This window comes from Symsagittifera roscoffensis, chromosome 2, assembly GCF_963678635.1.
Source record: "Symsagittifera roscoffensis chromosome 2, txSymRosc1.1, whole genome shotgun sequence".
Lineage (NCBI taxonomy): Eukaryota > Metazoa > Xenacoelomorpha > Acoela > Convolutidae > Symsagittifera > Symsagittifera roscoffensis.
This window is the reverse complement of record NC_087063.1, coordinates 31,531,731-31,544,698: the sequence shown is the minus strand read 5'-3', so window position 1 is coordinate 31,544,698 and position 12,968 is coordinate 31,531,731. Positions and strand designations below refer to the sequence as shown.

General features: G+C 36.0%; 2 protein-coding genes across 2 annotated transcripts in view; both read right to left on the bottom strand.

Annotated features, from left to right (window-relative positions):
* The window catches only part of LOC134840285 (T-complex protein 1 subunit gamma-like), a 301,273-nt gene that overhangs the window by 146,724 nt on the left and 141,581 nt on the right, over positions 1-12,968 (bottom strand). The window lies entirely within an intron of this gene.
* LOC134840629 (uncharacterized) lies at positions 7-5,050 on the bottom strand. Its single transcript, XM_063856572.1, has one exon. It carries the CDS (start codon positions 5,032-5,034, stop codon positions 25-27), a length of 5,010 nt encoding a protein of 1,669 aa, XP_063712642.1. The 5' UTR covers positions 5,035-5,050; the 3' UTR covers positions 7-24.

Below are 12,968 nucleotides of genomic sequence, written 5' to 3'. Positions count from 1 at the left end.
TGACGTAAGTTGGGAGACAGTTAGTCAAATTTTTGGAAATACATTGTTCGAGATATTTTTCACGTTGATCTTTGGTTTGTAGAGACTCACGGCGATGATGTGGTCTTCGTTATCGAATGCGTAACCAACTCCCAATTCTCTTGTATCCGACCATACCATTTTCACGAACGCCTGCAACGTTCTGTTTAGCTTCTGCTTTATCCCTGCGGAGTAATCGTATTCGGTTGCCCCTCTTTTGTACCATTGTTCAACAATTCCGAACCCTCTCGCTTGTTCCGAGTGCTTAAGTCGTTTTTTCAATACGTTTTCCGAATATCCGTGCTCGTTACTGTGTTGAACTGTGTTGCTGGACACGAGATAATTTGCCCAAATTTGAGCTTGTTTCGACAAGTTTGAGTTCCATTTTAAGGGTGGTGCTCTGTGTTTAACCCGAAACATATTATGCGTCAGGAGGCACTCTCGCTGGAACTGGTCCAGGCGTTGCATGTCATCAAGGACTTCGGGACTCATCATGACTCGAATACTTTCGAATGTCTCAGGGTGAATTAGCTCTCTGTCTCTGCAGTCTTTGCATTGGATATATTCCGGTTTTTTGTTAATTGGATACTCTTGTGGACGTTTTCGGCTCATCGGATATTTCGGCTTTGTAGTCTTTGGAGGCTGGTACACAGGAATGTTATCCAGGTAGTCATTCAGTTCCGGTTTGATTATCTCTTTTGGAATGTTTTTAAGAGAGTCGATCATTTCGGATTTTTCCTTTTCTTCCTCGTGCTTGCAATCACTTTCAAATGAGTGTCGGCTCCCGCTTCCATTGATGCATCGGATACTATCATCACTGCGTGGTGGAACATTTTGCGCTATATTTTCAGCTTTTGCTACTAGGATTGGCTCTGGTAATTCAGTTTCAGTTTGAGTGACCTTAACATCTGTCGGCTGTTTCATATTGACATTTATCGATATATCGTGGTTCAAAATGGGCGAAGTTCCCAAGTTTTTGTCAAACATAATATTTTTCAGTTTTTCCGTTTCTAAAGTTGGCTCTGGTAATTCTGTTTCAGTTTGAGTGACCTTAACATCTTTCGGCTGTTTCATATTGACATTTAGCGATATATCGTGGTTCAAAATTGGCGAAGTTCCCAAGTTTTTGTCATTCATTAGGCGTCTCGTGTCTTTTTCTTGAATTGGAGATTTTGCTTCTTTTGCTCGACTGACGGAGTCTGAAGTTTCGTTTTCAACTATACTATTGTTTCTCAACTTGCCACTTTTCCGTGAAAATGTTTCAGTGGTTGGCTCTGATAATTCAGTTTCAGTTTGAGATTCTTTAACATCTGTCGGTTGTTTCATATTGACATTTGTCGATATATCAACGTTCAAAATTGGCGAAGTTCCCAAGTTTTTGTCAAACATAATATTTTTCAGTTTTTCCGTTTCTAAAATTGGCTCTGGTAATTCTGTTTCAGTTTGAGTGACCTTAACATCTGTCGGCTGTTTCATATTGACATTTATCGATATATCGTGGTTCAAAATTGGCGAAGTTCCCAAGTTTTTGTCGAACATGATATTTTTCAGTTTTTCCGTTTCTAAAATTGGCTCTGGTAATTCTGTTTCAGTTTGAGTGACCTTAACATCTGTCGGCTGTTTCATATTGACATTTATCGATATATCGTGGTTCAAAATTGGCGATGTTCCCAAGTTTTTGTCAAACATAATATTTTTCAGATTTTCTGTTTGAGTATCCGAATCGTGTGTATCTTTTTTAATGATAGTCTTACTTCTCGTTAATCCATCCTGCCACTCCAATGTTTGCGTTGAACCATCTTCGCATATTTCAGTCCGTTTTTTTCTATTATTTTGTTCGGGTGGCTCTTTACAAATTTCACACAGAATTTTATCAATCTCAGTTTGTGAAAACTCGTCTTTGGAAACGGCATCAAAAATGAACGAAGTCGCGCGATCAACCAGCTCGGGCTTCGGAGTTCCCATTCTTTCGATATTTTGGGATCCTCTTTGAGGGTTTTTGGAAGTGAATGGCTTGAACCTATTTATCTGATCCGGGTTTACAGAGTCGATAAATTTCTTTCGATACGATGGATCCGCCTCTACTTGAGGAAGTTCGTTAGGACTTATCGTGGACTGCGTTATCTCCAAATCACTCATCATACTCTCATCATTTGAGCCCTGCTTTTCTGCTTTCTTCTGACTGTCGATTTCCATGGGCAGAATCTTGACATCTATTTTAGGTAGAATTGATTTTGTTTGCTCTGGAGAGGAGGCCAAATTTGAAGATTCTTCTCGAACTGTAGCAGGGGTTTCTCTTGATATCTTCATTGGCTTCTGAGTCTTTCCAGATCGAATCGGAAGACGAGTTGGGGAATCTAACTTTGAATCTGATGATTCCTGTCTCAAATTGCTCAATGACGGTTGTTGTGACCTTGGGCTAGCTGTTATTTTAGGCGTCGACGTTTGACGTTCGGGAAGTCTGCTAGTTTCAATTGATTCAATCGTCCCAGAACTTGTTTTTCTCGGAGTTGGACTTTTTGGCTTGTCCCAAACTGACATAAAACTTTCGGATTTGTGAGCATTCGGTTTTTCAAACGAACTCGCCTCTGCTTTTTCCAGTTCTGGTTTCTCACTTATACTCACAATGCTCATGTTCAAAACCGAAGGTTCGTCGTTGCGATGAAGTTTTCTCGGCGAATCTCGATTCATAAAGCTAGCTCTCGTTACTAATTCAGGCGCTGAGTTGAGGTCGATTTTGCTCAAAGATGGTTGCCGTTCTTCTTTTACATTTTTCAGAGACGTTTTGGAAGAGCTTCGTAATGAGTTTTTAGTCGGCGATCGGGTTACACGTGGCTGAGGCACGTTTTGAACTATCACTCGGCGAGGTGATTCTTGACTCAAAATAGATCTTTTGCTTGTGTTTAAACTATCCTCTTTCGAGGAGCTTCTTGGACAGTTTCCATTTTCAAATTGATGGTTTTGTTCTATTTTTGGTGTCGGTTCTCCTGAATTCGGTTTTGTATCTACATCTTCATCGAAATGGGAAGTTTGCCGAGGTTCTGTTATTTCAGCTGAAATATAAGTGTCCAAAATCGAGTATTCTGGACCGATGAAAATCTGAACTGGTACTTCGTTTATGTCAGATTTCAAAGAAACATAATCAGGAGCTTTTTTTTCTGAAGCGTTACTTGGAACTTTTTCAGGAACAGATACGATCCATCCTTCTTCTCTTATAGGGTAATATATTGCTGTTCCCATTGCCGCTTGCGGCCAAGAAATATTTCGCTCTTCACGAGGGCGAGTTTCAGGCAAAGTTTCACTGGGTAAGCTGTTGGATCTCTTAGTTGGATCTTCGGCCTCTTTGAAAACAGGGGTTTCTTCAAGATCAAAGCTGGGCTCTTTTTCCACTACGCCTTTAGTGTCAGATTTCAAGTTTTCTTCATCGAAAAAGTTGTCGGGCTCATTTTGAAGGGGTTGTTCTTTTACTGCTGAGATAGTTTGGGAATGTTCAGGAAGCTGTTTTTTAGGAAGACGTTTTTCAAAATCGGAAAACTTAGCCTGACTAGACTTTACTTCTCGAGAAGGATTCACATTTTCACTTGTCTTTGTCGGTAAGCTGTTAGGCCGTCCGTTTACTGGCGGTCTGCTATTAAGGTCAAAGATGTTCGGAGCTGGTTTCAACTCTTTTTCTGAAATCTCGGAAATCATCTCTTTTTGTATAACAGTTTTCGTTTCAAAATTGGGTTGTTTGGAATTTATTTTTTGAGCGTCAATTACAGGACCACTGGATTTTGTTCGTCTTGGATCATCTTCGACGTCTTTGGTTTGTTTGTTTGGAATTTCGGACCCACTTTGGCTCCGACCAGGAGCCATCAAGGACGGCTGAAAACTCATTTTTTGAACCTTCACTTGCTCCGTTTTGAATTCACGCGTTTCAGTTCGTTTTGAGTTCACGCGTTTCAATTCACTTTCCTGAACAGTTTCTGTACCACCAGATTTAGTCTTTCTTGGATTCTCTTGTGCTACTTTGGTCCCTTTATCCGGAATTATCGAACTACTTTGACTTCGTCCAAATGCTACGAGTGGTGGTATGAAGTTCGAACTTTCATGCTCTGGGCTTGATTCCACTGTTGTGATTTTGTTCATTATCAATGAAGATGTTTCGATGGACGAATTTGTCATTTTCAGATCGTTTTTACACTCCTCATTTTTCGCAACAGATCCAAGGTTAAAACTGACTCGTCGATTCTGTGTGTTGTTGGGAGGAGAAATAACAACAACATTTGAAAACGTTGAGTTTTCACGTGTATCAATTGAAGTATTGCCATCAATTAAAATCGGAACCGATGCATGATGTGTGCTGTAAAATGAACTTCGTGGTTCCAAGTTGCCACTTCCGTTTTCTGACCATTGTCGCTTCTCGAAGCCAATATTACGATGCACTTCGTCAGCTAATCTTATCACTTGCGACACGTGATTTGGTTTTTCTTTCATCAAGTCGTCGAAAGCATTCATTTTATCTTTCAAGTAAAACAAATCATCTTGCGACAAACTTCGTCCTTCTAAGTCGACAAGTGATGTCATATATTGCAATGAGTTAGGGTTCGTAATGGTGTGACGGCGTTTATCAGTGCTTTCAATTTGAGTGCTGTTTGCGATACCACCTTCGATTTCATAGTCATCTTGAATCAGTTCTGAGAGATCCAAGTAATCGAATTGCAATTTTGACATCTCTTCGATATCCGACAGACTTCTAGCTTTTCGGATTCCTTTTTGGTACATAACAGGGTACTGCATCCATGGGAAAGGGTCGCTATTAGCTCGTTGAATTTCAGTCGGAACTTGCAATTCATCTTCTTTCATTTCGGATCTAGGAGACTCTGTTTTGGACAGCGAGAGCCCGCCGTCGTCTTCTGGAATTGAATGCAATGCCAGACTTGGTGGTCCACTTAAGTGAGACAAGAAATCCTCAATGTTCAAATCACCATCAATACCCTCGATTGTAAGTCGGGAATATTTATCGGTTTTTCTCATTTGTGAATGGCGGTCGTCATTTTCAACCGCAGATTTCAAAGGTCGCATCAAACTCGCATCCAGGGTTGAGTTATTTGGATGGGCCGATTGGACGTAGCGATTGAGAAGCGCCATCTGTTCCTGCTGGAAGTTTGGAAGAGAGAAGGATCTGTTGACTCGCACTGGTATCTCCCAGAAGCCAGACCCTTTGGTTGCTAGACTATGGCAGAATGAATGAACGGACAACAGATCTGCCAGCTCAGAAGCGCCCCTGCGTGTAAAGAAAGAATTGTCAGGATAGATATCTAGCTCCTTTCTTGTATTGATGATTTTTCTCTAAGTGAGTGTTTAAACAACTTGAACCAATGATGGCTTATAATGTCACAGAATTTTTTCAAAAAGATATCATTTTAAAAAGTTTTCGATATTTGATCTCGGACACACCTTGATGAAGTCGAGTACTCTCCGCCCATAGTCTGCTCGTCCTCGTTGATAGTAGATAGAGTTGTTAGTCTATCCAGCCAAGTTTGCCATGACCTCTGCTCAGCTGAAAACAAAAACAAAAAATGAATGACAATTGATAAAACATTGGGTGCATCTAATTACTTTTATAACTCCACTTTCTTCCGTTTTCCTTGAAAAGTGGCCAGGAACTTTTTCGTAGGAAGTTTTTCCAGCGATTTGAAAAACCTGTTGGCATGGTCGATGATGATAATTGTAGTCTGACAGTGAAGGCTTTTCAGTTAAAATTTAGTTATGTTTCATTTGCGAGAGCAAGTGTAATTGTAATCGGGAGCTAGACTTTTTCCGTAAACAACTTTTCTGAGAAATCTGTAAGGAATTGATATTGCTTTTTTGGGTAACCTCTAAGTCCTTCCTAATTGGTATAGTGGTGAAGTGCATGCCTTGGGAGCCTAATTCCTAGGAGCCTAATTTCTATGGCTCAAATCCAACTGTACCGCATTTTTAAAAAAGTCTATTGAACTAGAAGTTTTTCCTGGGGAATTTTGAATTATTGGATCGGAATGGTCCACAAATAAGCATTGTAACGGTGCAAGTCATGTCTCATATTAAATCCCTTCCACACATGATTCGAATGACATTTAAAAAAACTTCCAAACATTTTTTCTAAAGTAAAAAACAGTTTGGTTTTTTTGATGTTCCGTGTAATTTCATGCGAACAGCGAGCGAGCAGACTTGCAGTAGGCCTAGAATAGTTGTTTTTAAACTTTAAAAACTAACTATTACTTAGCGTTACCCAAATCAAATTAATCATCGAGAGTTATTTTAGCGCCTTTGAGAACGAATTGATCAACAAAATTTCAAAAAGTGATCAACAAACCAAGTGATCATCAAAATTTCAAAAAATTGATATTTATTGTAGGAAAAAAACTGTTGTCTAATATCCCTAATTCTTTTTACTATCGAATTTCTAGAGTTCACTTAGATTCTCTCTTCAAACCAAAAACAAACGCGATACAATTTTAAAAAAAAGATGGTCGGAATATAGTCTGCTACTTTCACTGCAACTTGCTATCCTTGCTACTTGTGTGATTAAGAAGAGTATTCCAACCAGGTTTTTGCCTTTTTTCACTACTGCAACTTTTTTCACAAAAATCACGCGCGAGTATGTTATACATTTCAACTTGATTACGACTGCTATTAGCAAGAGTTATCAAATGAAAATGAGCACATGGAAATTTTGGTTTTCAGGATAACAACTTGTTTAACAGAATCCCTAAAACAAGTGATAGCTTGACTTATAATCAATTCAAATTTAGCTTCTCATGCAGCATATAGAGAAGAAGAAACGTCCATCTCAAGGTCCAGGGTGCAATGTTATTTTAGCGAACTGAAGTTTTTTTTAGATTTGTTCGCTTTGTTTTTTGCTTTATTTTTTTTAGGTTTAGTTAACACGAACTCAAGTAATGACTTAATGAAAAAATTTATGTAGTGGTGCGGGTAATTGAGTTCCGATAAGTTTTGCTGAAAATTTTGTTGCAAGGAAAATGTTCAAAAACTTTTAATATACAATTTTTGGACTTGTTTTTGAAATTCAATTTTGAATTTTATCAGCCTCTGAGTGCTGAAAAGAAATTGATTGAGCCTAGTCGTAATTTTTTTGAAGTTGTATTAACTTCTTCCGTGTTCCGCTAATATTTCTCCGCCTGTTTCAAATTTGTATACTGAGTTTTTGTAAAAACAAGTTAGAGAATATCACGTGCCCGATTACACATGAAAAACTAAAAAGAATTTGATAAATATGGTAGTATTTTGCAGTTTTTATTGTCAATTTTTTTCTACGCATAAACACTGGTATTTATTTTTAGGTCGCAAGTGGTGTGAAGCTCCGCTTGACCTCTGACTATTTTTAAGTCTCCCGATCCCATTTTTTCGCAATGTTCGTGTCAATTTTTCTCTCAAAGAGTTTATTCGACTTAAAATGTTTCGATGTAACTTATTTTGGTTACTTTTTTATATTTTGTTTCTTAAAAAGCGCAAATTGGTTTTCGTTAGTCTGTGTGTCGTTCTATGGGACGTAGGAATTTAAAATTTCGGAACTGTTAAGCTCAATTTTTTAACTTGCGTTAACCAAGGGTATTGCAATGGGGTACTAGACTTTTTTCCGTAAATAATTTTAATCACAGAATGATCAGTTTTGTAGAAATGGTAAATTTTGAAGCATGCTCTTTTTTCTTGAAAGTTCAATCAAAACTTCAAAATTACTTTCAATCAGGCAGTAAATAAGTGTAGTCTTGAAAAATGTTGATTTTTTTGGATTCTTGGTTTTTGGAATAGTTTTGGTCGATTCTTTCTCCGGTTTCTTTAATAGCATTTATATTATCTGGTACTGTTTTTATCGGCTTACTTTGTAAAACATTGATTGTTTTGATCTTATTTTAAAATTTTATAGTGTTTTTTGAAAGTTCTAATATGTCATTTTACCAAGTTTGATTTTCAATAATTTTATTAAATTTTTTTTTTATTAAACGGTTTTGGCTAATGTTTTATCGAATTAATCAAATTATATTGCGTAGTTTCGGGGGCAAAAAAATATATTTGACAAAATCAGGTATTTGGAAAATGTATGGGATTTTTTTTAATATAATGATTATTATTTGAGACGCTTTGGATTTTTTTCAATAAAAGTTTAATTTTTTTTCGGCAACAACTACTTCACCGATTTAATAAATTTGACACGAACAAAAACATCGCCTGGTACATTTAATGTCTGCACATTCACTTAATTTCTCTCTACCTTACTGCACCTCAACGGCTTTCGAAAATTTCAACGGCGTTAATGTTTGACTCATATTCCTGAAATTTTATCAGAGACTACCGCGCCATATCTGAGAATAATTTTCCAATGAAACAAAAAATAGATAATGGGGTTTTCGTCTGCATGAATCGCTGCATTCTAATTGTAATAGAAAAAACTGTGGCTTCAAAAAAAGGCATTCTTTTGACAGTTAGTTCAATTTTTGATTGAAGCATTCTAATTGTAATAGAAAAAACTGTGGCTTCAAAAAAAAGCATTCTTTTGACAGTTAGTTCAATTTTTGATTGAAGTTTTCCAAACTTTTTTTTTCAAAAACTATCATCTCGTATCTGTGATTAAAAGTTCAACCGAAAAAAGTTTCCGTGCATGAACGGCTGCATCTTCTACTTATACCGTTTGTCATACCAGTAAAGTTTGACATTTCGACCGTTTTTGAGAAACTTTTCGTCTTTGCTCGAAAAGTACATTCCCAAATCTGGGTTTAAAGAATCAATCGGAAAAACAGGTTGTAAGAACATCACAGTGTAGTAAGCAGCTACACCCCAACTTTTGTGAAAAAAAAATAAATTATAGTTTTCGTGAAAGTAATTTTTTTGGTCGTTTTTTCGAAATCTATTATTTTTATTGAAAACTACCCTGACGAACCTGATATTAAACGTTTATAGAAATAAAATATTTAGGCTATTGGTTTTTCGAAAAAATATATGGCTATTCAGAAATATCAAAATTTTCAACTTTTTTCTTTTTTTGGAAACTTTTTGATTGCTCTCAAAAACTACCCTGCAAATTTCAACAGTAATCATTCAAGTGCATTAACAGATTTTTGACTTCTTCGCAGTACAAATTGGTACGCTCTCATCTATATAAATAAATATTTTTTATTTTATGTTGATAAAGTCATTTTTTAAAATAAAAATGGGCATGCTGGTGAACCGGGCTTTTCTCAAACAATTTGGCTTTGCTGATTTCCCTGTAAAGCTATTTGCGCGTTTCATAATATATTTGAAGCAAACTTGAGGCGAGGTGAAAATGTCCCACTGCTTCGTAAGTTTACAAATTTATGCTCTTTGAAATGACTTGAAATTTTTTTGGAATCTTTTTTTGTCTGATATTGAATCCATTTTTAAGAACGGAAAGTAGGCAATCCGTGAATAAGCGACTAATAACAATTATAGTTAAAACCAATTTTTGAAATTTACGCATTACATCCCGCATCAGAACAACATATTCTGTAAAGACTTTATAGCTCAAAGTTTTATTATGACAGCTGTTCAGGAAGTCAATATCTTCAATGGGGTAAAAAAATTTTGTTGAAAAATATTCTTCGATCGGTGAAAATTGACTGAATGAAAAAAACCATACCGTGCATAAATATTCCGTTTTCTTCGAAAGTCGGAACATACAAGTGAATGTTGTTTGGAAAACTCAGGCGTGATTGTAACCGGATGCACTTTTGACATGTATTAGAAACAAACTCAGACGCAAAAAAAGGAAACAAAATTGAGAGTGCTGATTTAAATTATCCAGACAAAAGAAGAAAATGGAAATTTAAACACGATTATCTCATTTTTTGTTGTCACTAAGCAAAAAGGGATAGAGCAAAACTTGCCTAGAATTAGACCAGAAAAATATGTCGCTGGTTATCCTGCGACATTCGGACCCAACATTTCATCACAAAATCGGTTTAATTTTGGCTCATTAAATGAATCAAGAGCTACGCCAAAACTAGAGGGTCCATTTTTGAGCAAATTATATAAGGCAATAAAATATAAGAAGGATATGTTCTCATTTTTTTGCAATAATCTTATACATTTATGTTTGCCAACCAAAAACTTTAATTTCCAAATGTTGATTTATAATACAACTTTCAAACCTTATGTGCAATATTTTGGAGATCATAAGTGTGGTATCATGTTTCTTGTTTTTCAGACTAATGCAGTTTTGGTCAGTTTTTACATTACGCTCAGTATTTACAGTGTTTTTCACTGGTTTTATGGTCAATATTTCATTGAGTCTCATATCGCTCATTAAAAAATAAACAAAAAGTTCTGTTTTTTTTTGTTTTTGTCAAATTTAAGTATTCATTTTACTCTGGGCTTTTTGCACACCAACCGACTATCATTGTTTTTTCATTTGTATTCAGCAAGTGTTATCCTCTCGGTTACGATATTTTTTTTCCTGTAAAGAACTTGTTTAACCAAAAACACTGCTTTGTTATGCATTGCAGTCATTAGTGTTTTCATTATTTTCTGGACTAATCAGTTCTTTCAACATGTTTTGGCTGCAACTGCCGTTTGTAATTTGTTGAATTTTCTATGTTTCAGAACCATTTTTGGTGTTTTCTTGTGGAACAGTTAGTTTAGCTCTAGAAACTTTCGAGATTTGTTTTGTAAAATTTGTTCACATTTGATTACAATGTCAAATAGCTTAATCCTTTTCTTTCATTTTTGGTTCTCTTGAATATTTTTTATTCATATCCTTGCAATTTTTTGAACGCATTTGCACTGATTTTTTTTTTCGTTTTCATCGAAGATGCTTCAAAAAATTTTGTTCGGTGTCCTGAAAAATTGGGCTGAATACTTTTACCATTCATATTTAGTGAAGAAATGCATCTTCAACAATGAATCTCCCTTCACTCCACAGATCTTTTTTTTCTAGCCATCAATTTTCGCAAGAATGGTCCTTTTATATCACTTAAAAGCATCTTGAATTCTGCTAAAAAACTAGAAATAAAGAAAAAGTCAAAAACAATATTTAGAACTTCGAAATATGTTGCTGAATGCAATTTTTGATTTTTTTCAAAATGATTTTCGCGATGATGCGCGTGGTTTGAGGGTGTACTTTCTTCAAAGTGACGGTACATTTTTTTAAACCAGAAACCAGAGCATTCTGACATTAAAATATGTTTAAATTGTTGTTTTTCTCCATTTTTTACGAAAATTTTTTTCAAGATATAATCTCTTCAAAAATGTCTTATACAAGTTGGATAATTTTTTCCGTTCAGAGACGTCTGAAAACGGACCATATTGTCTAATGGCGTTCTGTGATCATAATGATCATAAGTCTGAAAACAATTTTTTTTAAAACAGAAGGCAGTTGTGAAATCCAATTAACGTGTCAACCCCTTCGTATTGATTATTGTTAAGACGGTTTATCCACACGGAAAATGGCCAACATACGAGCTATTCAGCTTTTCACGGATAACCGCTGATGCGCCCCTGTTTCAAATCTACATACAGTTTTTTTGTAATGATTTTTCTGGGCTGGGTAATGTTGCCCACCTTCAAGCAACGAGCACTAAAAATATATATTCAAGCCTTAAGAAATATATAATCTACCCGGTGTCTGGTCCAAGGAATAGTTGTCCTCCTCAATCATGCCCTCTTTGTCCGTCGGCCTATCCCCGAGTTTCTCAGCTTGTCGCTGTTGCATTCTGTAGACAGCCGCAACATGTCGGGCCCGACCTCGCTTGCGTATCACGTTTATCGGTGGGTAGTAGCTTGAAAAAAGAACATTATAATGTTTACAATTGTGGTTTCAATATCCGTTTTTTAACCAAATTTTTCTCTTCTAATTGCTTAAAATCTTGTTTGTTTTAACAATAAAAACTTTTAATGTCTAAAAATTATTCCGAAAAATTTTTTTTAGCCGCATAAAATTACGGTGATGAAAGTTTGCTAAACATCCATAAGTAATTGGCAATTATTGATTCGATACAATCACGTACCTTCGTTTTTTTCTGTCAATCTCTTTTTTTAGTTTCGCCTCCTCGTAGCCTGGTGGTTTCTGAACTGGGCTCTTGTCATCAATCGACGAAAACTCTACAGTCTGTTTTTTTGTACTTTGAACAACCCTATTGTTCGTTTTCACACCTGTTGTGCTTGTCTTGGTAATCACTCTGGTTGTTGTGGTTGTTGTTGTTTTCTTGGTTTGGCCTCCGCGTTTAACAGCTGAGCCTCTTCTGTTTGCGTTTTTGTTAGACGCTTGTGGCTGCGGAGGTCTGGAGGCCCCGCTCCCCATTGTCAATAACTATTAATTTTGCGCTGAAGCGTTTAATTGTACGTACGAATGGGTCATTTATGTGATTTCTGAGTTCAGGTACTCAAGAAACTCTAGCTAAAATTTGATGTGCTATGCTTCTAAAAGATATAGTTATGATAACAATTTCTGGAGCCGGCAATACTGTTATGATTTATTGGTTAAAAAATTATTCTTCAAATTAGCAATTTTTTTGGCAGGTAAAAATCAAATAGTTGAATCAAAAATAAAAAAAATCGTCTTGTTAACCAAATTTAATAAAAATTAAAGCGGCGAAAAGTTATGGAAATTTTTCATCTCTGCCAAAATTTAACGTTAGCTTGTATCTGGACAAACAAAAAATTTTGGCATTTGTCTCAAAGATTACTTCAGAAAAGTCCTCTACAAAAATACATCTCAGTATTTTCGATTTTTTATTCTTTGAAGAAGATGGCACGACAAATTAGAGATCTGAAAAAGCATGCCTTGTTTTCCTGCTGAGTTTTGACAAGACGGCTTTTTGTCCAATTAAAAATCTTTTTAAAGCGCGTATATCTCATTTTAATTCATGAGAAAAAGTCATGATATGAAAAAAAATCATCATCTATTCCCTAGTTCCTTATGCTTTGACAATCGAGTGTAAAACAACAGGGCATGA

What these genes read in the sequence shown, in the direction of transcription:
- LOC134840629 (XM_063856572.1), bottom strand. Translation starts at nt 5,034, where the DNA reads ATGAGAAAAACCGATAAATATTCCCGACTTACAATCGAGGGTATTGAT.